The 27,294-nt window shown below is 34.5% G+C and overlaps 1 protein-coding gene across 1 annotated transcript in view; it reads left to right on the forward strand.

Annotated features, from left to right (window-relative positions):
- The first annotated feature begins 6,802 nt into the window (after positions 1-6,802).
- Positions 6,803-27,294, forward strand: part of LOC113497749 — a 28,435-nt gene continuing 7,943 nt past the window's right edge. The window contains exon 1 of the mRNA XM_026877445.1: positions 6,803-7,367. Coding sequence (XP_026733246.1) covers positions 6,987-7,367 — 381 coding nt within the window. The 5' untranslated portion in view covers positions 6,803-6,986. The remainder of the gene's footprint in view (positions 7,368-27,294) is intronic.

The raw sequence follows: 27,294 nt of genomic DNA on the forward strand, positions 1-27,294 counted from the left end.
GGTCAGGTCATTTATTCAAGCAAGGCATCACAGGGAAATTGATGGCGTTCCGCGGCGGCAACAAAAAGTGTCTCGTTTGCGAATCGCCTTACCGAGCGCGTGTCATCCCAAACCGACCTGATTTGTCAGACATAATGTCTGTGAAAACTAAACTAATATAAACAGTGACGATGTTGGTTGAGTCACGTATGCAGAACGAACGGAAGCTGAATAAATATTGAGGGTTAAAACAATGGTGAAAGCAGGAACGGACTCCTGCTTTTGGCTTAAACTCGATTGGCTCAAAACTTTATGATGCCAGATATTACAATACAAGTTATAGTCCTCTTTGAAATTTAACCCAGCTCTATGCTAAACTTCAATTATTATGGATCCTTGGATGAAAATTGAACTACAAAACAAGCTTTCTCACAATTCGCCAATCTTCATTGAGTCATCCATAACAAGCGTTCAGGAGTTCAACACGCCTTTACAAAGTAGCTTTAATACAAAAGTGCAAGCATTGAACACTGCGAATAATTTACTAAGAATTTTAATTTCTTCTCAATTTCTCGCGAACGCTTCGTACGAGGGGCGTTGTGTTATAGTATTCATTCTTAGTATTTCTATAAAACCTTGCTCTTAGATACAATGTTGCTGTTCTTTGAATCCAAACTCGTTAACAGAAACATTGTTGAGCTTTACGATGCATTTAGGAATGCATTCATTTGTGTGATTAAAGAACATAGCTATATAACCTAAACAGTAGGTGCTAAGGCATACATTGAAATTTTGAAAAGGTTGATGGTGTAATCATCGAATTGCATTTGTGTTCGATGACTGTGATTCCATTTTGTTTGTCCTAAGATGCGTCGTTATTATATTATAGCTGTTGCCCGCGACTTCGTCCCCGTGGGTAGAAGATAATAATATAAGTTATGATTTATACCTGCCCAATTTTTTTACATTTTCCATTGTATCTTCGCTCCTATTAGTGGCAGCGTGATGGTTTATAGCCTAAAGCCTTCCTCAATGAATGGTATATTCAACACAAAAAGAATTTTTCAATTTGGACCAGTAGTTCCTGAGATTAGCGCGTTCAAACAAACAAACAAACTCTTCAGCTTTATATATTAGTATAGAAGTATAGATTCTCTTCTTGTACAATCAAAAATGTATCCGTCAGAGACGTGTGAACTAATAATAATTAGTTAACATTCTGTCGACGTTTAATAAAAGAATAATATAATATTCTTACCGAAAGTTAAGAAATCTGGTTGCATATTCACAAAAATGCCTACTATGAAGATACTGCATCCGCAACAACTGATTGACAGTATTGTATGTACTTTTGATTCTGGCTTTACTTAAATCGACAATTATAAAGTTCATCATGATCAACAGTAACTGAAAAACGTAGAAATTGCTGTACTAGGTATTAAACTAAAGGATTTCAAGGAAATTAGAGCAAGAAAGGAAACATATTAAAACTTCTACTACTTCGTGCAGATTTTGCCACCACAGAGGATATCAAATCTTTGATCAACACCAATTAATACGACGCCAACCGTAATTACTTACAGTGATTAAATAACTCCAGACGCTATGAGTGTTTAATAAAATTGTATTAAATTGTGCAAGAAATCCAATTACTTACAAATGTAGTTATCAAAGTGTTATAAATAATATAATTGGATTTAATTATTCATGGAAAAGGTTGGCCACTACTGACTTGACATTGGTTATAACTAGACCAGATTAATGCGAGACTGTTGTCATAATTTTTTTTTTGTGATTTATGATAGCAATTTAATTAAGGTGGTAATTGAAATGTACCTATGTTTGAGGTAATAACTTCTTTTCCTAAACTGTTTCGTAATGTAAGAGGCAGGAGGCTCTTTGTCAAGCTTTATATTCATTTGATTTCATTAATTGAATTGATTTTCTCAAAGACAAGCTATTTTAATATTAAATAGTTCTAATTATCCCGAAACGCTAAAGCTTCTTGAATTTTCGCAATAATTAAATTTAAGTTACTAAGAAAAAAAATAATTACTGTTGCAATGCTGTCTGACACCAGGCTGTTACTCACGAACCGTGATAGCTGCACAGTTAAAATGTTTTCAGGTGACATTTAATCTATTTTATTGACGCCTTTACAATACATAAAAAATAAGATACAGTTAAGTAATGTTACGGTCATAAATTTATTTTTCACCCTCAATGTTCCGAATCTGACTAACAATTGATCGGTTTTTTTTTATATTTCCTCCGAATTTTACCAGATTTCTCCCCTTAAAGACTTTTGAATGATATAATTAATGATTTTCAAATGCCTACTATCCACCCATGAGAAACTTAGTTATTTATATAAATACGCGGATGAGTCTCCAGCCGTTAATAGCAACAGATGTGTTTGATCCTTTATATTTAGTTTGGTTATTCTCGTGTCTGCCATTTTGACATTTATTCATGTCCAACGCGATTCTGGAACGCTTTTTGTGGACATTCTAGAACATTACCATAAACTTATAAAGTGAAACTGATGCACATGTGGAAGAGAGACGAAAATATACGGAACGTAGAGCGCTATCTCCCTCATACTATTGATAAAGCTTATTTTAAGATATTGTTGTGGAATTTTTAGACTATTCATTAATTGCTGAATGTTTATTGCTTAATTGAGTGAAATATATGTGGCGGTAAATTATGTTAGGCTATTCAATCATCGTCGTACCAGACACACGAGAGAATTAAGAAATGAAATATTATGATATGAACTGTCTTCACTGCTTTTTGCTTCCTCGGTCCAAAACTTGAGTTATTAGGCAGGAAACATGGATGGTACATTTTATTGTGATTGATGACTTTATCTTCTTCCTAAACTTTATAAAAATAGAAGTGTGATTATTAAATTCGCTTTTTGTTCCGTTATTTTTCATTCAGAGTACGTAATTAAAAATGACGATAAAGGAGAAACATCTTCATCTTCTATACTATGGTGAGTGTTACTTAACAAATGTTAGATGAACATTTGATTTAAAATAACCTTTCAGGCCTACTTAGGCAAAGTCAAATCTGATTTGAAACACAAACATAGAGAGTAAACGGAGCTTAATACACTCATCTGAGACTTCTGTGGATACTAATAAAAGCTCTTATATTTTGAGTCCTACAAACTACCAATACTATATTTTCATGATTGGGATGAAGATTGAAACCTGCCTAACGAAAAAATCGTATCGTAGTATCGGCAGATTTCAATCTGATACTCAATCAAAAAGCTATTCAGTGAGAACATGAATAAATAATGCAGATAATATTTACAACCTTCACATAAACTTTCACTAAATTGGCTCTTTTTAACATAACTACGTCAAACCGATGAATACAGATTAGAACAACGAGAGGCCTACCAGCACCACTCACGGAAAATCTATTGCAGAAGTGAAATAGACAGCGCTCTAGAAATTATACAGCGGTGTCCCTTTTTTAGTTTTTGAAGTTCTGGTAAGTTTCAGTTAAACAAAACTGTGAAGACAGTTCATATCATAATATTTCATTTCTTAATTCTCGTATGCCTGGAACGACGATGATTGAAAAGCCCACCATAATTTATCGCCACATATATTTTACTTGATTAAGAAATAAACATTTATATAAATGAATGATCTATAAATTACAACACAATATCTTACAAAAAGGCTGTACTATTTGTATGAGCGAGATAGCTCTCTACGTTACGTATATTGGCATCTCTTTTCCACAACAGCACTGTTTCAAGAAGTTGTTTAAGGTTCCAGTTTCTTCAGAGTCAGTAGCGCCCTAATTGAACCAGTGTAGTAATAGCTGTAAGTTACGTGCCCCGAATGCGATAGATCTGTGGTGATTAGATAAGGCGCCACTATTGTGTTACAGTAGACTGAGAACTTGTGGAAATATTATGATAATAAATGTCACTTCGCCACCAAGACAAGGAGCTTTTATAGAAACGATTATTGCTGATAAAATAGCTTACATTTGCGAAAGAGACAAATTTTAATGCAGGCTTTAGTAGATGAGGCAAGAAATATCATTAAATCTGAGTACATGTCTAAAGGACTATGTAGTCGAAGCAATAAAGCGAATTGCGTGTTTTATTCTAAAAAAACTGGCAAACGGTGAAAGAAAACGGTATCCTGGATTGGACACTGAAATCTAGGATTTGAAGTCGCCAATCCACATTGAGCTGGCGTGATGATCAAAACTTTGAGCAATCTTATACGGGAAGAGTCCTGTGCCTAGCACGGGAACGCATATAATCTGGCATTATACGTAAATCTTTGTCATAAGTACTACGGTTACTATAATTTTGCTAACCCACTTAAAAACAATTTTCACTGTACGGAATGTTCAAAAAACGGTTACAAGTCAAAGATCACAAAACATAAATAATTGCATTCATGAATCATACGAAACTGCGTATAAAACGTTAAGCTTTTACAAAAGAAATTGCATTGAACGGCATTCCGTCGACATACATTGTAAGCCCGCAGTAATTTGTATTAAATTGAAACCTTCGCTGTGTAATCGTAATTTAAATAGTGGAAACAAAATTAAAGGTTCGTACAAACTGAGTGGAATTCCGCGAACATTGCTTACTTTATAGATTTATTTGTTTTTTTTTTTAATCCTTTAAGGTTGAACTGATATACCGTATTCTTTATCACTGGCTCCTGTAACACAGGCTTTAAGCCTAACACAGGCGTCAGGGTTACATTTATGCTGAACTGTATTTTTATGTCAATAAAAACTTTAATTTTTTTATGTTATTTTTTTTATTTATTGAAAGTAGATTTTACTGTAGTAGAGAGTTCATTAAAGACGTTTTGCGTAGAAAGTTATACCTTACTGTCATTTTTTAATTATTATTGCAGTTTGCACAAGCCTGAGTTTTAGTCATTGTGTTATAAGATAATCCACCTTTTGGACATTTTTTTTTGTAGTGTGTTTTGGTGTCCAAAACATGTCTTCAACCCGTCCAACTTGTTACTCTTTTCCTAGCCTTTAATTGTCCCAGTGCTAAGCAAAGAGTACGTTCAAATTTATATTTAATGTCCCTAAGTAAAATTCCAATCAAAACCGAACACATAATTCCTGAGAATACCACCTTAATTACGTTGAAAAATCTCTTCCGCTTTGTTATAAAATATATTTCTCTTACTAAGGATGATAACCCTTGTTCGATCGTTCAATTGTTTTTGTTTCATTTATTGAGAAAAGCTGTAGGATATATACCATCACGCTATGATTAATAGGAGCAGTGCAGAAATGAAATATGTTACAGTCATAAACGTTAAGAAGTTGCGTGCAGTCTCCAACTATAAATCCCCATTTCAAAATTTTTAACTTTTAGATCTTCTACATTTCATCGAAGTTGCGCGTAACAGCTAGCTTATGAGAAACCTTTTCTTCTTACTTCTTTTTGTGAATAAGTTGAAAAAAAATAGCAACAAATAATAATAACTTAGTTCTAAATATACTCATATAATGTTTTCCTGTTACGTTGTAAGTCGGACAATGCGATATCTAATGAATTGTGGATTTTCCTGATGCTCTTTAATTAGGTGACCGTGTTAATTGAGTTTCTGTAATAAGAAGAGCTTACTGTTTTTGAAAATTCGGGTTTTGATCGTTGCTGATACATATGCACTATTCTCGATTTATGTTACAAATGAACTTGGTAATCTTCTTCTTCTAATATATAAAATTCTAGTGTCACGATCTTAGTTACCGTACTCCTCCGAAACGGTTTTTATGAAATTTTGTATACATATTGGGTAGGTCTGAGAATAAAAAAGCATCTATTTTTCATACACCTAAGAGTTCAGGGTTGCTCACACAAAAAAAAAATATTTTTTGGACGAAATTGTTTGTTTTTATTTTTTTATAATGTGGCATTAAAATACATACAACTAGAAATAATTTATTAGGCAAAAGAACGTTTGCTGGGTCAGCTAGTGTTTTATATATTTTCACGGTGCAACGAAAATAGTTAAGTACTTACGATGGTTCTTGCTTGTTAAAATTAAAGGTTTTTTCTCGGCAAGGCGCTCGCCACGCATTGGACTGCAACAGGCCCTATAATGATAGCAAAACCATACAACCTAAATAGAACTTTATGGAAACAATTGGTGGCTTTACCAACGAGACGAGGGCGATAATGAAAGGTAGGTATTAGGTATGTAGGTACGAATGTATTTTTGTACAAAACAAAAATATTTTTTCTCAAAACGTATTTTTTTTAGAAAGATTATGTTAAAAGGTCACTTATACCACAATAAGAAAATAAAGTTCTATTAGTTTCCAATTAGTTAGTTTTGCTAAGAAAATACGGCATTTTCTAGAAACATCACATATTATTAACTTTAGATTGGGGCAACTATGATTTCTGATGGAAATGGGTTTAAAAATAGACCTAAAACTTAATAAGAATTACAAAAAATTGCCAATTTATTACCATGGTAAAGTTCACAAAATAATTGAAGTTCAATAAAATCAAACCAAATGACGTGATGCAAGTAAACCACGTGCCGAGTGGTAAAGGTCACGACTCCAAACATACTATGCGCTAGGTCTCGCGGGTTCGATCCCGGCTTAGGTTGCATTGGATCTAGGTGTTTTGTGCATATGACTTGAATTTTTATGAACCTTGTGTCGCAAGGGCGACAAAAGGTTAAAATTAATTCCTGCTTGAGTCGTTTAAAAATAAAACAATAACATTTACATTCCAAATAATTATACGTTGCAAATAATTGCAAAATATTATGAAAATCTGTTACCTAAAATAAATGTACTTTTATCAGCACTTAATAAAAAATAAAAAAGCAGGAATACAACGGAGATAAACTTAATTGATACCTATAGAAGAGGATAATATAAAACGCAGCAAAATAAAAAAAAATCTGAATGGTATCCTCACAACGGGCGCATTCACCTAACCCGCTGCGACCGGGAGCGTGCGGGCCATGTGCCAGTCGGTGTCTCGCCGCGGCCGCACGATGCTGCGTCTCTCCCTGCTCGTGATACTCCTCACACATCGCATACGAACCGCTCATGTCACGCAAACACCCTTCTCGAATCGTTACGATAAATTATTTCAAAAATTAGAAAAATTAACCGTCGCGCCCGACCGTTCACCTAGTGAGCGGTTGGACGAGAAATTGGATCGTTTGAATGCTTTGGCTGATGATCGAGACTTGACGGAGGAGGAGGAAGAGTTGTTGTCTCTGATGACGGATTTCGGGGACCTCAGTGCGGAGCAGATCACCGGGGTGGTGAAGGACTTGCAACGGATGAAGGAGGAAGTTAGTGAGCAGGAGTACAGTGACGCGGCCTGGGATGATGAGGTACGTGGTTTGTGATGTGCAGTGATTTATCTGAGAGTTTAAATGGTGGCCTTTTATGTATAAGAGAGTATAAATATTTCAAAAGTTCTTGCAGAAAGTATGTCTATGAGAGATTTAACCTTCAATACCAACTCTCACCTGATTCTGTAGCGTTTATATTTTTTACGTAAATGTGATGAAAATAAAAACTAAAACGATGAGTCGTTCGAGTAAATATCAACCAAGAAAAATCTCAAGATCCTCTCATACAAAACAGACAAAAATGAAACATAAAACAAATTATTCTTAAAAACACTGTGTAGCGTCTTAGTTGGCAAACAAATACGATTATAATGATAATGTTTGTTTATTTTTATCGCAGTATAGCAACAAGAGTAATCTCGTAATTACTTGCGTACATCGTTTAATAATAATAGAATTAATTGAACCATTAATTTGCAACATTCCGTGTCGTAATTTGTACCGAGTTTATCTCATTTCTTAATTAGGTATTTTACATTAATAATATAAACAATTGTAAGCTTAAACATTGTTATTTGGGATCAAGTTTTTGGTAAAAATTATCACAAATAAATGTAGAGTTTGTTATAAAAAAGGGTCATTACAATAACTTTTAACAACGGAACATTTAAAAAAGATTTACTTACGCATATTTATCGGGATTTCCCGACTAGTTTCGGGCCCAACCATAGTCCTTAATCATGAGATGATACGGTAGGGTCGCGATTCAAACTCTCAATTTTCCCAAACTCGCTGCTGCATTAAATAGATCATAAAAATTATGTCCAATCACTCTACATATTTAATTTTTTCCCGCATCTTTGCTTACTTGTGAAACAATAATCACCGAAATCCAAGGTCTATAAGCCACCACATACCATTACAATTTCATTTCATCTAAATCAGTTAGTCATAAACCCAGTCACATCCTCATACATTAATAAGTCAAGTACGGATTACCTAACTTCGTTAACTCTAACCGTAGTTAACAGCGAGTAACCTCTGTCTATCGCAGTAAACTAACTAAAGACCTGACTTAACATTGCGGTTACCTTAATTATGTACCAGTGTGGTCCAACCGTTGATGTTATCATAAAGCAGGGGTTATAAGCTCAAGTCAGTTGCATTTCTAGAAACATCGGTGTACAGTCGGCAATATAGGATCAAACAACACAGACTTTCAAAACATAACATAATATTTAAGTAGGTACTGACCTTTTAATCAGAATAGAAATCATTATACACGGTGGTTTTTTAGTCGTCTTACAAAAGGAGCCCAGTTCATGTATCCGACGTAAAATACCCCTAGGCACGATTTTTTTTTTATCATCAACTAAGATAATAAGTACGAAGAGAAGTTAAACAAGAGAAATCTGAAAATGCCCTTAAAAATGATCAAAACGCCGCCGCCCGCGCCCCTCACCATTGTTACAAGGCTCGGACCGCTCTCGCAACAGAGCTGTATTTCTAAAAAACTACGAAATGCATCATAATATTGAATAAAAATTGCATTTTAAATTTATTCAAATCTCATAAATACCTATATTTTTTATCATGAACGTGTTCTAGTCATTGGATACACGAACTGGGCTGCTTTTGTAAGACGACTAAAAAATCACGGTGTATGTTATCTATCCGGAATGGATGATGACTGCGTATTGAAAGTCGAAATCTTTTTAGACCGTCAGATAGAGAATTTAAAAATATGAGACAAGTATTTTGCCTTTAATTGTTGTAATTGGCTTATGAGGTAAGGTAACGACATCCCAAAATTAATCCACAAGCATAAGTTCTATTAACTTCAATTTGATCAGTTTGTGTGGGGCTAAAGAAAAAACAGGTATAAGTTATAATGCATTTAATTTTGTCATCATCACTATTGTCTACATTTAAAACTTCAAAGTTTTTGAGATCAGATGTGAAATGCTTAGGTAAATGTCATGTAAGGAGGCAGACAATATACGATGCATTTAAGTTTCATATAGGAAAAGTCTTTCTTGAAATCGAAGCCAATTATCCAAAGATAGACACATCACAGAGAGAGACATAGAGTCCGGAGAAATTGACAAAGCTTGCGCTCAATCGTTCTGCATACCGCCTCCAGAACAGGGCCCCGATTCTGCTATTTTATTTATTATTGTGTAGAAAAATGCTTCAGAGAATACAAAATTGTCACTTTAAGCCAAATTTCATTCATTCATCGCCCAGACTAATAGATTATAATATTAGTATGGATTCAGACAAACAATTGCAGCATACCGAGTTCTATTTTAGTTGAGAAATAAAAGAGCGTCGGCAGAACAATTTCTGAGAAACATCGAACGCGAGATGGAGATAAAACGCGACGAGACTCGTAAATCCAGTTTTATTTCAATTTGCACCAGAAGCTATATAACAAGAAACAAAAACTTAACTAAGAACTCATTTATTACGCTTTCATGTTCGCCGCGTTTATCAGAACCGTAACTTAGCATGCTCAGTTTGAATTCGTTTACTTAAACCGATCTGAAAAGTTGAAATGAAATGAAATCATTTATTCTGTAAGCAGGATCACACATCTTCATCATCATCATCACTTTTCCTTTCTTCTATTTTGCCAATGACGGTATTTCTTTAGACTGGCCTTTTGAAGAAAATACCAGATCGATCTGAGCAAAGGGCAAAAAAAGAAACTCACATGATACATGGTTCAATCTTTAATTTAGCACAATTTATAAAATAATTATGTGGTAATAGTTTATTTTAGTAAAAAAGCTATTTTGTTTAAACTGTTTTTTTTATTACTATCATATTGCCCAATGTTAAATTAAAAAAATATGACCAGGATTTTTTTTCAAGTTGAGCATAATTTAACCACATGAGGTATATGCTTGGTCTCGTCCAACACAGCAAGGGCTTCATACACATCTCCACGTTCATTTACCGCCTAAAAACCGTTGAACATACTTAGCAAAGTACATTAAACAGTGAAAGTTCATAAGTAACCTACGTCCTACATCGCATTTGTGATTCGATGCAACATGTATTAATATTACATATTCAGTCAAATCAATCACGATTAGGTAACGCGTAGTAATTGGGCACAAAGCTTACAACTGACTTATGTTGTTATAAAGAGTACCTTATTAACCGTTATACCTTTTGAACTTACCATAATTGTTAAATTATAACTTACCATTATTACCATACATCGCACCTCTATTTAAAAACTGTCAAGTGCGATTTGTGTCAAAACAATGGATCTTTTTCTGTCTTTACTATTCAACAGTTGTCTAGTTTTTAAAAAGACACCTTTGAGCTTTTTCTGACATATTTTCTCAAGGTAGTCGGATAAGAAAATGTTGACATCAGCGTGATAAAGCTACCAAACGTTCTGTCATGTGCAAAAATGCTACAAATTTAATTAATCAATTATAGCAAAATCAAGTAAATATCTCTCCAGCTTTATTAGCATATACGAGTATATAGCTTAACCTACTAGTCAGGTATTCATCGGGATTTTCCCGCCCATAGCAATAGAGGAACTTGTTCTAAGAAGAATGCGCTAGTCTTAGGGTTCATTAAGTACAGTCAGGTGCACAGGTGTTTGAATAAAAAGATACATGAATGCAAACGATGGTATGTTTCATATGGCCCCTGATAGCGGCTGGATTCACAAACCGTGCTTTAATTGAATTTAGGTATGTTTTCATTTTTAAAACTATATTAAAATGGTTGTTTTTTAACTACAAAAACTTTAACCAAATTCAAAGACCTAAAAACTACCGAGTCAAATTTTGTAAAACAAAATGACGGCAATTCTAAGTTAAAAAATATAACGAGTCGTCCATCCCCAGTAGGTAAGTTCTAAGGTAACAAAACTTAAAAAAAAATGCTGATGAATTAAGAACCTCGACCTTTCTAAAGTCAGTTGAAACTAAATAATCTTGAATAGTACCTAAATATCTCATGTTTTTAGAAGACTCTGTGCATCTTGTACATCTCTATCTCTAATGTATAAAATTCCCGTGACACGATGTTAGTTACCGTACACCTCCGAAACGGCTTAACCGATTTTTACCAAATTTTATATGCGTATTCAGTACGTCTGAGAATCGACTAACATCTATTTTTCATACCCCTAAGTGTTAAGGGTTACTCACACTAAAAGAAAATATTTATTTTTAGGACGATTTTTTTTGGTTTTTTTTTTGTAATGTGTTAGTACAAAATACATACAACTAGAAATAATTTACAAGGCAAAACAACGTTTGCTGGGTCAGCTAGTGCAATATAATAATATATAGCCTAATAGTTTAACAGTTCGGTCATAACATAGTAAGTGGCGGCCATTTTCGCAATACTTACCGCGCTGAACATTTTCTCGCCTGCTACAGACCATATAACTTGTATTATTTGTGGTTATGAAGCTTCCTTTACTATTTAATTACAAGTTTCAAATATAAACGCATGGAAGTGATAAATGTACGGAGTTTTAGACGAAGTAGGTTGGCCTGCGGCGTTGCTTGCTCTAAATTATAATTCTAGGTTAGTTTATTTTGATTTAAATGATGTCAACTCAATAAATAACATTTTCATTTTAATATTTTATTAAAGTAATGTATTTTTGTTCATTTACGGTATAACTGCATGGTGTGAGACCCGGTTTCTTTTAAACGGGCGCATAGGTCCAACACGCGAAAGTTTCCTTGAGAACTCTGATTATAATTCTGACAACTGTGGCTTACCGTCGATTTTAACTTTTAGTACCTATGTTTTGTTAAAGCGGCATGAGGAATGTCATCGGTAAAAGTGCCAACTATCCATTTATCACAGATCATTTGGTACATCATGGAGACGGGCATATGGTCAAACAGATGAGATACCTTTTTTTGTACGGCATCCTAAAAATCTGATCTAAGAGAAACTATAAATATAGTGCTCAAATATGATGACCCCAGTCTCCTATTGACGCCACATAAACTAAGAGAGGAGCTAAAGACTCCTCACATACAAAAAGCTTTACTTTTATAACACTAAAATATTTTTCAATCTGTGATGCAAGAAAACATCAAATCAAATGCAAAGCCATTAAAAAAACTGTAAACAATTACTCATAGAACGTAAAACTGGAATGTCTGAATGTTTAATACCGTTTGATCATTCAGCTTGTATCTTAAGAATCTGGTTCAAAAGACAAAATGGCGTCGGATCTCGGCAGACTGCGTGTGTCCGTCTCACACCTAAATAGCGACAGTAATTGTGTCACAGTATCTATGAGATAAGCGTGGCTTTTCGCCCTTATTGCAGTGAAAATTTGTAGATTGCTGGGTTTCGATTCTGCTATTTAAAACGGCCGATGAAAGAATGGCAGTTAGATTAAACTATTATTCTCTTAAGCATTTTTTCAAAACAATGATTGTTCATAAATTGTATGAACTTGAATGTACTGTCCCATACTGTATTTTTAATTATTGTGTAGGATAAATGCTTAATAGAATAGGAATAGTGCCAATTTAATCCATTCAGTCCTCGGCCATTGTAAGAAGCAGAATTGGGGCCCTGGTTTGTTGTTTTCGTGAGAGATATAAAGGTGAGAATAAGTAAAAAAAATAATTCAATCGATCTTATGCAATTCTTTACTTTTTAACAAGTATTGAATCTTGAAAATATAGTTACTTCCGAAATTTTTACTTAAATAAATGAATGAAGATTTCATTTGCTAAGGCTAAGATATACCCATTTTTTGTGTTTCACTGTCTAAAATTATGGGTATAGTTTATTAGCCGATTTAAAAAAGCTTTATAAATCATTTATCTATCTTTCCCAGCAAACGTTGTTTTGCCATATACAAATAAGTTTTAGGTGAAAGTTAGATCGGCCTTGAACAATTGATTTATCAGTGATCGCGTTTCGGAAGGTACGTTAAAATGCAGGCCCTGTGCCTAATCTCTCTCCGGGCGCTTGGTATTGATGTCCCATCAGACCATAAATTAAGGGAGACTATATTATAATACATACATGAAAGGGAATAGAGAGTGTAGCACGTAAAAGTACCACTTTTTGAAGGTCAAATGACGTTATTATCATCTGGTCAAAGCTGAGTTATACAGACTGTCATAAAATCTAGTCTTTAAGAACATTTGGCAAACGTTGCCAGCTTTATTTAATTCAACAATGATTAAATGTAAACATTAGTTTGAAGGAGAAATGATCGCAGCTGCATATCATTAACAAGATTTAATAACTATAAATTGTAATTATATTATATTTCTTGAAAAGTTTGTAATAACAAATCATTGTCTATAATGTTTATTTACTCTAGTATAAAGATGTTAACATTAATCTTTTATTTAACGATAAATTAAATGTAAGCCTACGATTTGTCCTTAAAAAGATTGCGAAATAAAAAAATATGTATAGTCGCAATACTCTAATTCGTTATCAGAAAATTCACAACAGTAATTAAATTTTCGCTTGAAATATTACATGCACGGATCGCCGAGTGATAAAGTTAACAGATTCAATCCCCATGTAGATCAGGCATTTATGTGATCCACGAAAACTTGTTATGAAGTCTTCTTCAAATCCTTGTGCTTGTGACTTAAATATATGTGGATTTTTTTGCAAAACAAGCACAAAATAAAAAGGTTTTACTTAACGTAGGCCGCTTTCCAAACTATTACAACTTTACAGTAATGATTTTAAGTGTACAGTTCCAAAATGATATTGGATCAAAGATTGAATTCCTTACTGTCCTTACCTGTCATTGGTTTTATAATTATTCCTTTAAAACTGCCCTCAGACCGGCTTCCAGGCTGTCAGTGGTCTGTCAAGTACTTTAGCTTGACAGGTGACTAATCGCAACACTGTATATGGTAAGCGGCTGCTGGGACTCGGTACTTTATACCATAATCATGGTCACGGGGTAATGTGATACCGAGCGACGTAATGGGATCAACAAACTAGTCTAGTTAGATATTAAGCACTATAAACATTAAAATTTAATAACTTTGATTACGTTAACCTAAACTAGATTAATATACATACAATATTCTGTTGACATTATAATAAAATAAAATTTATAATCCCTGACACCAAAATCTTACACTCCCCACAAATTTTAAATGGCTCGACCGATTTTTATCAAACACTCGCACATAGTTCACCTTTTACTTAACTGAATTACAATCGCTCCATCTGTTCAGGAGCTATGATGGAACTCTTCAATCTTTTTTTGTGACGGGGGTTATGTTTTTTGTAGAGATACCTAATCTTCAAAATAATAAAAACGCAAACTTCATTTATAAGCTTATACTTTACTTACGAGAGAATTGGCTAAGTCTTTTTTAGTTGCAAAGCTAAGCTCCCTTGACTTTCTAGATAAGTTTTTTAAAGAATTGCTTTCCATACTATGTCAATGTTCCGTCTAATATTTTATGAGAATTTCACATGTTGAACCACCAAACACTAACAAAATCAAATAAGTTATGACATCATTTGTAAGATCGACTAGTTTAAATCTGTATGTTTACAATACCTTATAGCAGTAATAAAATATCAAGACATTGTATTTACAAGCAAAGCTCGAAGTTTCTAGGTCATATTATATTACGTTAATTAAAGTTAATTTACTTCACCGAGACCTAAACATCGTTATTCTGTTTGTTTACATAACATCTATTTGAATATTTGACTTTACATACATTAAACGTCAAAATTACGACCGATTCAATTTGAATTCAGTTTGTTGTCATATACCTAGGTCAGGCTAGGTCATAGGCTATGACATAGAGATGTTTTTAAAGGAAAGTTTGCAGTTCCTTTTGTTTACAAATAATATTTTTTAAGTTACTCTTGAAACTGTGTCTCCTGATGCGTGGTTAGAAGATATAAGTTAGGAATTTTTGAACGGAAGCCCAGTATGTTTTTGTATTTTTTCCACATTTTCCATTGTATCGACTCTCCTATTAGTCGCAGCGTGATGTTATATAGCCTAAAGCCTTCCTTGTTAAATGGTCTATTCAATACAAAAATATTTTTTTCAATTTGAACCAGTAGTTCCTGATATTAGCGCGTTCAAACAAACAAACTCTTCAGCTTTATAATATTAGTATAGATAGATACCAAGTACGACATGTGCTATGACCCTAAGACCACAGTGCATTTTGCTGTCCCCGTCTGTTTTATGTCAAACATCTCAGATTCACTATAAAACGTTTATGATATGACTACAAATGGAGTATTATGTTATCTACGTAAACATTACTGCGATATCAATTAAAGTTTTGCGAAGTTTATTCTGCTTTTAATAACTGTTTTTTTTTATATCTTTAAATATTGATAATGATTTCTAAGCTATCCACTCTTTGAGGATTACAAGTATAAAACGCAATTAAGATTCGCGATTAATAGACTATTAATATTTTATTTTATATCTTGTAGTAGGTAACTAATAAAATAAATATTGTACGTTATTGACTCGGTAACTCGGTAACCAACTATGGTATAGCAATTTCTAGAATTCTGTAAAGGAATTTATTTTATGCCACTATTTTGAAGTAAAAGTTTCTAAAAGTTGCCTTTAAGTGCCATGTTGTCTTTTCACTCTCAGTACCTATAGGGGTAATATACCCGAGAAGACATTCTTACGTGTCTGGCGTCGCTTTACATCTGAAAATATCTAGTAGTGATGACGTCGAGGACGTCGTAGACGTCGTGAACTGACGAGCCAAGGATAAGTGTGTGGATTTGATAACGAATGATGCCAATGATGAATGATTCGACTGCATGGATAGCCGAGTGGTGTAGGTCACCTTGCCGAACCCACTAAACGTGTCGTGTCCTAGTACAAGACAATCAATTGTGTGATCCACGAAAGCTGGTTCTGAGTTTGGGTGTCTTTGTGCATGTGACTTGAGTGTGTGTATGTGTTAACCCTCCCACGACACAATAATGAAATTACTCAGAGTGGGAGTCATGTTTTTATTTCATTAGAGATATTGTTTGAACGAAAAACACATGCAGCGAAGACCCCTACTAATTTAGGATAAGGGCATAAAAAGAGATCATTCTTGTACTATCTGGATCATACATCAAGCGGCCTGCAGTTATAAATAAGCCAATAAGCTTTCTCTTCCTCATAGCCAATAAATACATTAATGCCTAATAGAAACATGGCCTAAATGGCGACCTATTTGGCTCGCACGCGCACATCTGTGAGGTTCCGGGTTTGCTTCCTGTACCGCGACCGATATAAATGAAATATTTTATTGATTTATAATTAACTGGCTTTGGCCTGCGGTTTTGTCTGTTCTGGATCATGAAAGTCTGGTTAATATTTTTGTTAAGGTTTAATTAGTAAATTAATTTAGTTTGAAAGACGGTTGAAAGTAAATATTAAGTGTTTGATGAAAGCGCAAAGTATAATCCTTGCAGTCATGTGGAAATAACCTATTATAAGTAAGGCAAGCGCTTGGAAGCTTTTCGAAGCACTCCAGAGCTAACAAGGCTCAACAAAATTGTATTTCGTCAGTTGAGTTTTTAACTTCCGATTCTTTATTGGATTTACAAAAAATGTTGTACATGTTGTTTCGATCGGTAGTGTATAATATGTGTTTGTGTGCAGCCCTTAAGCTCACGAAGTACACGCCTGCATGACGCAAGATTATGTTTTAATAACAAGTTTCATTAAAATGAGTTTAGTCGAGAAAAGGTCACAAGACAGGAACTTTCAAATTTGATACTTTTAAAAGAGTTTTCTACTATAAGCAGTTGAAAGTAAAATTAATTTGGTGATTAGATTCTTGTGAAAAGATTTTTCTAAGAAAGCGTTAAATGTGTTTAGTGGTTAAGTGTAAGCAAATTTATATTAAGTATTATTACCATGTATTTAGACCTCATAATATAATGCCTTTGGGCTCCTAAAGATCAACAGAGAAGAGAAAAAGGTTATTTTGTTTAATTACTCTTTTTGTCAAGAAAAGGCTAGTTATGTGTGTTTAGTCAACTTAGATAAAAATGATTCTGTGTATGAATATAAAACAAAAACCTAACCTCTAATAAAACTCTTTGTTCCTGTATGTCTGTCTTACAAACAAGGAAGCTTGTCATAACAATTTAATACAAGGAATATCTAGATAATTATAGTAATCTCATGAAACAGCTCATCGCGAGACGTGCTCTATATTAATGTCACCATAAATCAACAATAATTAGTCTTTGTTGTAATCTCTTTAGCTTGAATAGTTTTTGTTCCTTTATTATTAAAATAATATTATTCAAAAGAATATGTATCTTCTTTTTTATTTTATAAAATTCAATTTAGTTCCTCGTTGTCGACGAATAACGAAGGTTTGTAAAAAATTTTTTTAGCGATTCATCTCCCGTCTAAAACACTAGCCGAAAAGTAACAAATGGAATTAAGAAAAAACTAAATTTAAAAAATAACTTTTACTGTCAATCAAACTGTCAGTCTTGACATTTCATCTTCGAAAAATAGCGGGAAGGAATAAAGGGCTGCTGCAAGACTAGCTAAAATAGTTCAGTACAAGCGAGTTGGGTTCTCAGAATTATGACACAATCGTGGCATAATTTGTAAATATAGGATGTCGCTTATAGCTAGCGCGCTACACAGATTCTATAAGAAATTCTTTAATTAATCTTCAATTTATGTTAATCTGGTCAATGTGAGCAGAACAGGACTGATCACTGAGTTTTAAAAGTAAAAAGCTATTTAGTAAATCCCTTGGAGAATGACGTCACTACCGCAATGGCCTGTGACAATGACCTTAAGTTACAACTGCAAAAATTAATCGAGCACAGGTTAAGCTATGCTTGATCCGGTCGGTCCGAACATAGGTGACCATCAATGTCATAGCAAGTTCCTCCGTATTTCCCGTATCAACTGTTATTTATATACCTTTGACAGTCGTTACCGGTGGTAAGGCGATAGAAAATCGTTACCGTTAATCTAAATTAAATTATCAGGAAAACAATAATAATGTCGATACTCATATTTGCAAAATGAATTCGGATAAAATAATCCGTAATTCAGTGTGTACGGTAAACATCTATTTTTTCAAAGGCACTAGATAGCTGGGAACGCATTTATGAATCATATCTGGGCAATCAGAGTACCCTCTGTCATTAACCCATCGCATTCCGAGTCGTGCCGAATGATTACAAAGTATGGAACACTTGTCTCACTTGCACTGAAGTCATCAACTTGAATACCTAACCTAGGTTAGCATAATACATTCATATTTCATAACGTAATCCATAAAAAATCACTTAATGTATTTAGACTCAATAATTGAATACATAAAGTCGGTTTCGCTCCTGAAAATGAAATGATTTGAAATTGAAAACAAAACGGCTGTAATTTTATTCTGTCAAATTACCTAAAGAATGTTGTTCGAAAAGAGAGTGAAGAAGATTATGCAGGGTTAAGACCCAGCAGCAATATTGAATCTTAATTATACTCTAATTAAGATGCAAGACTTTGAAAGTATGAAAAATGTCACCCCAAAACGTGTGTGACATTATAGAAACATCTTATACTCGCATTCTATCAAGTGATACTGAAAATAATCTCACGCTTTTATACTAACACATTTTTTTAATAATACACCCAGAAGCAGAACAAGCATATCGTCCTTATCACACAAAAAATTGTCCCGGGTGGGAATCGAACCCACGACCTCCAGTACAGCAGCCACATGGCCACCAACCTCTAGACCAACAACCCGATCATTTTATATGGACGGTAATCTAAAAACGTCGCAAATCGATCTCGAAGTATCTCGGCAATACTCGGCAGTTGTTTATGATGATGGTCCCATCTTGTGGCAAACTTTATCACTCCGTCGCTATCGTCGGAGGATATGAGGTCAATTTGATGTCGGTTATGTGAAGACGCGTTCAAAACGAGTAATAACTTCACGACATTCGCAATACTTTCATAGATTTTATGCCGAGGCTTATGAGAAACTCTGTTCGGGGAATGGATTTGAAAAACACAATTTTAGGTTATAAAACAATGTGTTTCTATTTTAGGATTATGAAGTTGCCTGTTTCTGCCTGTCAAGAGCTCTTTCTTAGAAATACGTGAAGGTATTAAGCTGAAGATTATATAAAATTCTGAAGTCCATTGTAGCTTAAAGCTGTGTTGTGTGAAAATTCAAACTTTTGAGCCCATCAGTTTATGTCTAAGTTTTTCGAACTCTGCGAAGAAACTTTAATTCCGAGAAAATATTTATAAAACCAAATGGCATTTTCCATGTAATAGCTTTTAGCCCCACAGAGGAACATTAGTCTCTTGAAGACTTGGAATTTTCGAGTATAAGAATCTTGTATTCCTCTTCTACAATGGTTATTATCTCTAACCGTAAAAGTTTTTGATGACATCACAATGTCTTACTGGTTCCTTGATGATTATTTATTGCCAGCTAATAGCTATTTTAACTACTTCGATAATGTTTACGATTGACGGACAGACAACGTGACCCCACATCCTTTTACGATAGCAATTATGTTCAATATTAGTTTCTTGCGATTTACTGATAGCTTATTTTGTTAAGGGGAAAAAGTTCATGCATCAGTGATGGTTCCGTACACCTTAGGGTTTAGAAAAACTTTTTCAAAATATATATACACGGTGATTTTTTAGTCGTCTTACAAAAGCAGCCCAGTTCATGTATCCAATGACTAGAACACGTCCATGATAAAAAAATATTGGGTATTTATGAAATTAGAATAAATTTAAAATGCAATTTTTATTCAATATTATGATGCAATTCGTAGTTTTTTAGAAACACAGGCAAACAATGGCGAAGGGCGCGGACCGCCGCGTTTTTATCATTTTTAAGAGTATATGTCAGATTTCTCTTGTTTAATTTTTCTTCGTACTTATTATCTTAGTTGATGATAAAAATAATAATCGCGCCTAGGGGTATTTTACGTCGGATACATAAACTGGGCTTCTTTTGTAAGACGACTAAAAAATCACCGTGTATACCGCTCATAATTTTTATTATTTGTTTATATGGTGACAACAAAAATACATCATCTGTACACACAGTTTAATCGTTAATTGTTGTGGAAGCGAGACAGCGATAGTCACTTTGTAGAGTGGTATCTCTCTTTAACACTAGCGATAATATTACTTTAAGTCACGGCGGTGTCCCCTCCCGCACTTGGTCCTGCCATCTTCCTTTTATCGTCCTACCATCCGGCAGCTAGTCTGCCTACGTTGCATTAAAAAATACATTTAAATAAACCGCACTCTTGCTAACAGTAGCTCAGTAGGTAGTACCTATAATTTTTAACTTATACTCCAAATGAGTCAGTTACCTTAAACCCAATGTGACCTACATTTAATCACCACTAATTAAAACATAATCCCAACATTTTCCTTAATAAGTAAAACATGACGTCAACATCATTCGCATGACGGTATGCGCGTGCGCACCTTATCTTTACAAGCGATATGTTAGTGCATCAGTGACATTTATTAGTCGCTTACTCATAAAAGAGTAACTATGATTTTGTTATGATGTACGGGTTTCTAGGAATCTCATGTTTATTATGTACTTAACCTTTTGTTCTGTGTGTTCGCCTCGTGGTTTTGATTGGTTTATCCCCTCAACAATTTATGCGGTATTTTATGAAACTGTGTGCCAACCCTTTTTATATAAATTTGAAAATCTTTTGCAATTAAATACACTTAATCCTATGAAAAGACTAAGCTCTCGAAGTAAATGAGCAACAATTTTAAATTGTTCAGAGCGTTATTCGACTCGCAACGCTTTCTGTGTATTAAATTAGAAAGATGCCTAATAGTGTTTTTTTTTTATGAATTGAAAAGCCATTTTCTTCTCGATGTAAATTGACGAAAGGTAGCCGTTGCGAGATAGGAAAACTATCATGTAATTTAATTATTGAAAGCTTCATAAAAAGCCTTAGCACATAAACACCCTGCATCAGTGAGATTGTAGCATGTCTGCACTGCACCTACTATGTCGTCTCGTTACTAATACTGCAAATTTTCACTTTGATCCGTCCGTTTCTAAGATTTTTACAGGACACAAGATTAAAATTCAAATAAAGTAGAGTATAATGTCTTTGTTCCAATACGATTCGGGTTAAATCGAATCAGCAACATGTTGTTCTTTTTTATCAATGAATTAACGTCCCGTCAAAAGCTAAGGTACAGACTATAAGCGTCTTTTAGGCCCCTACAATAGTATACTTGCAATGTAGAGTTATGTAAGCAATAACTTGCACATAGTTAGAGGTCAGTGTGTCTTGCAGAATACTTGGATGACGAAATCGGGGTCGACAGACGTGTAGGCTTCACGCATGAGCCTAGAGCTTTAGGCATGTATCACCTTTGTGATAGTTAAGTATAGGCGGTGTCTGTAGCTATTGATAATAAGAGTTTTAAACACAGTTTTCACAGAGCCTGATTATAATTATAAAGTCGGAGGTAGGATTTGATGAAAAGCGCGTGGATATAATCAAGTTTTTCTAAGAAAATCAGGAAAGTCTTAGTTTTACCCGCTGCTGTCAGATTCATAATTCCTTGCCCATCGCACAGGAACTCTACATTATTTATTCTCTACAAAATGCATTTTAATAAAAAAAGTATAATGTATACTGTAAAATATTTAAATATATTTATGTTTTTAATTATATAAAACGATAATCTAATTCAGTCAATTCATTCGCGATTAATTTATTTATAACTACATGCAGACTATTCTTATAAATATTTAATTATTCGAAAATGCATTAATTTAACTTACCTTAATGACTAATATTAAGATAAGTTCCCGTTGTTATCGGAACAACGATTTTCGATTAAACTGTCAAACGGGAATTGTAAAACAAGTGATGGATGGGTGCGCGTGCGCCGCTCTGAGTTCACTTTTTATTTACTTTTAAATTTTCACGAAACGGATTAAATCGAGTTTATTAAAAACTGGCCACACCAGTTTTTTTTGTTTAATTAATTTATTTAGTTAAGTTTTACTTTAAACGGGTCCAATATTTTTCACATCCAAAATTGAATTTCCAAATCTTGGTGTACTGTCTGTATATTTGTGGGTCTCGAACCTCAAAATTATTTGCCGTCGACCCACAAATTTATGACCGTACCATCCTTATCCTAGATTCAATATTGATGATTAGGAGAATTTCAACTCTTTAGCTATTACGTTTCATGAAATACGGTGACTACCTGGTTACCTGGGGAGTTTGCGCCGTTTCTTCTCTCACAGCAAAAGCGCTTAGCAAGCGGTGAAGGTTGGGTGAATTTTGATGCCGTCCAATGTAACCTGACCTTCAAAAAGTGCTACTTAGTAGCAGAATTTTAATGAACGACTTTTGATTTTAACAGTGGATGGTCGGACAGCGGAGCCTCAGTCAAACGGTTTCCGTTTTCTCAACTTTCACGAAAGCCCCTTAAAGTTCTGATTACACTTGCATACTATGTAAATACTTCCAGCATGTATCACCGTAGCGAGGTCACACGTACTCCGCAGATTGAGAGTCCATTCACAACGAGCCAAAGGTTATCGCCTCTGTCAGCTGTCAGCCAGACAGACTAGCGGGATTTCGTTGATAACAGGTTACTTAAAGATGCAACTTGTATTGCTATTCACCTGATTGAAGAGATAGGATGTAATTCGGTTATTATCACAATACGCTAACAAGTTTTCTAATAAAAATTGTGTGTTAATTCTTTCATGAAGTCAGATCTTTCATATTGTAGCATTATTACCATTATTCTGTACCATTATTGGTTTATATTTCCAGTTAGTTTTCTCGCAAATATGATTATACGCTATGATTTCTATAATAAAATAAAAATATGTAGTTGCATTTTGTAACTTAATGGTGTGTTCTTGATAAGTGTACTACTCCGTAGCTAATAGAGATTTTTTTTTTCTTTAAAGAAAAAACGACTCAAGCGATAAGGTAACGTGGGGGTCTTACAAACATAAGTCAGGACAAGTTTTCGTGGATCATATTATATGTATGATCCCCGTGTAAGGAAAGTGTCACAGGATCGAACATGTCACACATCGCGCCTAGGGGGTTTGGCGTGGTGACCTCAACCGCGCAGTCGACAAGTTATATTCTACTCTTGCATCACTTGAAACCTTGAATCACTGCGTTTATCACAGCTAGGTATAGTTAGATGATGGTCATTTGTGGTCGACAGTGGTAGCTCTAAAGCCGGTAATAAGACGTTAGCGACAACAGGTAGGCTGTGGTCAGTGTCACCACATTCCAGGACACAATTGTATTTATCGACATTCTTAAAAAAATATAACTTTGGTAATAGCTGGCTGTAATTGACATATTTTAGTGTCTCTGGTTTTCATACGTTTTGCTTGGAACTCAAATCATCTTGCTAAGGGCTGTAATTATGCCTCACCTATAACCTTAGTTAGTTATTAAAAGTTCAATTTTAATAAATTCTTGAGAATCTTCATATACTTTTCATATTTTGTCTTGTTACACGTCTTTGTTTCTAACCACCTCGAAAATACATCTATTCACGATGTTTTACCGTACTTCTATTGAAACGAAGAAGTTTTTTAGTTTGGCAGGGGAAAACTAAAAAATATGAGATCATTTATCAGAAACCCATGGCTTGACAATTATCTAGTTTCGCATATCATATGACTATACATGTTTTACTTTCAGATCTAAATTACAATCGACATTATAAAGGTCACATTAAATAATATCGGTAAAAAGCTCGATTCTTTACTACCAGAATAGCTTTCTACCAATTAGATGGGGAAAGCTAAATTTTCGCGTTGCACGAGTCGTAAATATCTCGTAGACAGCTGGCTGGCAACACACCTCGTTATGCCTCATACCGGGTATACTGTGCCACCAACAGCAAGGCGAGTAGACTAGGTAATTAGGTTTGGGAAAAAGTAGAGTCAACTCATACTGGAACGTTCTTAGGTGAGAGAGAATCGATAAAAAATATAGTGATTTTGAATTTAAGATAGCACTGATCTTAAATTGGATGAGGTAACCGCGCTATACGTGCTGAGCGCTACGTGTTGTGGGTTCGAACCCTGTGTAGGGCAAGTATTTGTGTGATCCACGAATGCTTGTATTGAGTTTGGGTGTATTTGTGCATATTATGCCGTGAATGTGTTTAAAAAATATGAATTTAAAATTTGAAAATAATTAGTTAAATATTCAGGCTTTTCAGTAACATCTTTGTAAACCTTGATTATTTCGCAGAGCCAAACCGTTACTCCGTTTAAAATTTCATCCTAAATTATCGAAATCATATTGTTACAGGATGATTTACAATTGCTTATTCATCATAATTATCTACAAATCGTTTCAATGTTTACCATAACCAAATAAACAGACCAATAAAACTCCTAAAACAACTTCTTTAGAGTCCATTTCTGATACTCATGTTCTTAGCTCAAAAAACAAAAGAAAGCTAGTTTCCTTTTGGCCGTGTTTGAGGAAGTGTCCCTTCAAGACATTGAACTCTTCGGATCTATCGCATTGTTTGGTCGTCAAGTCATTGCTCTGTCTCGTTAATAAGACGAAGATAAAATGCCTCTATTCAAATTCCTCGATCAAAGAGGCTGAAAACGACTAAACAAGGCTGTGTTTTGTTTTCTTTGCATGCTAGGTAAGCTTCGATTAGATTTTATATTTTTGTTTTTCCTCCTTTGTCTCTAAAATGTCTAGCTGGCCTGTTGGTCTAGTGGTTAGTGACCCTGGCTGCTATATTGGAAGTCGTGGGTTCGATTCCCAGCCAGAACAAATGTTTATGTGATGAGCACGATGATTATTCTGATTGAAATTTGACTAGATAATAGATTCAATTAGGAGCAAAATCAGTATGTTATAGGCTTATATTGTACCGAAAACGCACTCATTTGATCACAACATACGACAGTCTTGACCCTAAGTCTTAAGGTCCACAACTTCCTATCTTACCTTACGTTAGATATCTCTCCTCGTTATTCAAACCTCAGTATGCCTCGCTATTGTAATCTTATCCGTGAAATAGAGGCTGTTTTCTCTGGCTACAATGTGATGTAAATATTAGAATTGTTCATGACTTATTCCTTTTATCTGTATGTGTGTATATTTGTTGTCTCTTCCCGGCGAAACCGCTGGATCAATTTCGATAAAAAAAATATCTGACTTCGTTAAAGGGAGGTTATATTAATAATAATTATTTCTCCTCCAGACTAGAATGTGACGTGTTTCCGAATCAATGTTATCTTGTCCGAATGCTTGACGAGGCGTATTCTGTTTTGCATGGCATTGCATGATTTAACGTAGTTATTTCTTTATTATTTTTGTGGTTTTACCTTCATTAATACAATGCACAATATCGTAAAATAAATGTTTTATAATGGTTACTTTGTTGAGTTGATTCCAATGCTTGGTTTACAAGTACAGCTTACAGCTTCCTTTTTGCTTTTATTTATATTTTCAATTATTTTCTATAAAATTTACTTGTCGCTAGATTAAAATCATAATAATTTATTTGAGGACGAGAGAGTCTTTTAAGTTTTCTGCTTTCATTGCAAATAGTCCGTAACGACGTGGTGCCGACATTGACCGTACAAGTGTCCAAGTTAAAAACCCATAAAACTTGCGCCTGCGCACAGCTGACGATTCATTGTACTTTCTAAAACATTCTACAGTCGCTTTCAAAAATATCACTAACACTTGCACTATTTTTATAAAAGAATATACACCCACTTCAAAAAAAATCAGGTCTTAAAAGCAAAAAGTTTGAATGACAAATTCTATTATCATGTAAGCTAAGATCCTAATATAAAACTACTGAGCTGAACTCAATGGTATTTGATTTGATAAAATAAATTTTGATTTCTAAGGTAAAATTAAATCTTCTAAATAGCGGAAAATCGGATTAGCGCCTTACACCAATACCACAATATCAATCCATCAGGTCTGAGGTCCAATGATTTACGAAAACCAATCTTACTGCTTTGACTTAAAGACTACACCGACTTGGTAGATGACAATACGATGCTGTGTTCCTTATCTATGTAGGAGACCAGGTTAGTTACTCTCGATAAGATAATTACGCTGTTTTGCAATGTTCCTGTTACAATGTGGACTGAGAGCTTTTAAGACTGAGTAAACAAGGCGGTACAGAGATTAGTGCGGTGTTGGTAAGTGTATGTATAAGTATCAAGATGTTTTTGATCCCACTAACACTATGAAGGTGAAAGTTCATTTGGGTGGACGGATGTTTATTACGCCTTTACGCAAGAACTCCTGGACAAATTTGGACGATATATGGTACACGAATAGTTTATAACCTAAATCAGTATATAGGATAGTTTTTATCCGGATTTTTTGTTCTCGTGGGATCATTTTCGAATTGTAGTCGGCAAAGACGCTGGTAACAGGAATTATTCCATATAAGTGGAAACTTAAATTGCCTTGCTATCACTGTTAATGATAAAGCCTGGTATGAGACTGACGGATAGATGGGCAGACAAACAGTAACTGTTGTGCCTCACTATAGTTGATGCGCGCTATGATAATTATATTGAAAACAGTAGTGAAGTTGCCTAAGGAAAATTTATGGCAGTTTCATTTTAAAATATGGAAATACCGCATAAGTGATTCGATCACAGGTTAAGCACCGCTTGACGCGGTTGGTCCATAGATGGGTGACCATCGTTTTCATAACCACTTCCTCCGTGTTTCGGAAGGCACGTTATATTGTGGGTCCCGGCTGTTATTCCTACATCTTTGACAGACGGTTTACCTAAAGTTCTGGCAGCCAGTCTAACCAAGGGGTATCGTGTTGCCCAGGTAACTGGGTTGAGGAGGTCAGATAGGCAGTCGCTCCTCGTAAAACACTGGTACTTAGCTGAAACCGGTTAGACTGGTAGCCGACCCC

Source organism: Trichoplusia ni, chromosome 9 (genome assembly GCF_003590095.1).
Source record: "Trichoplusia ni isolate ovarian cell line Hi5 chromosome 9, tn1, whole genome shotgun sequence".
NCBI lineage: Eukaryota > Metazoa > Arthropoda > Insecta > Lepidoptera > Noctuidae > Trichoplusia > Trichoplusia ni.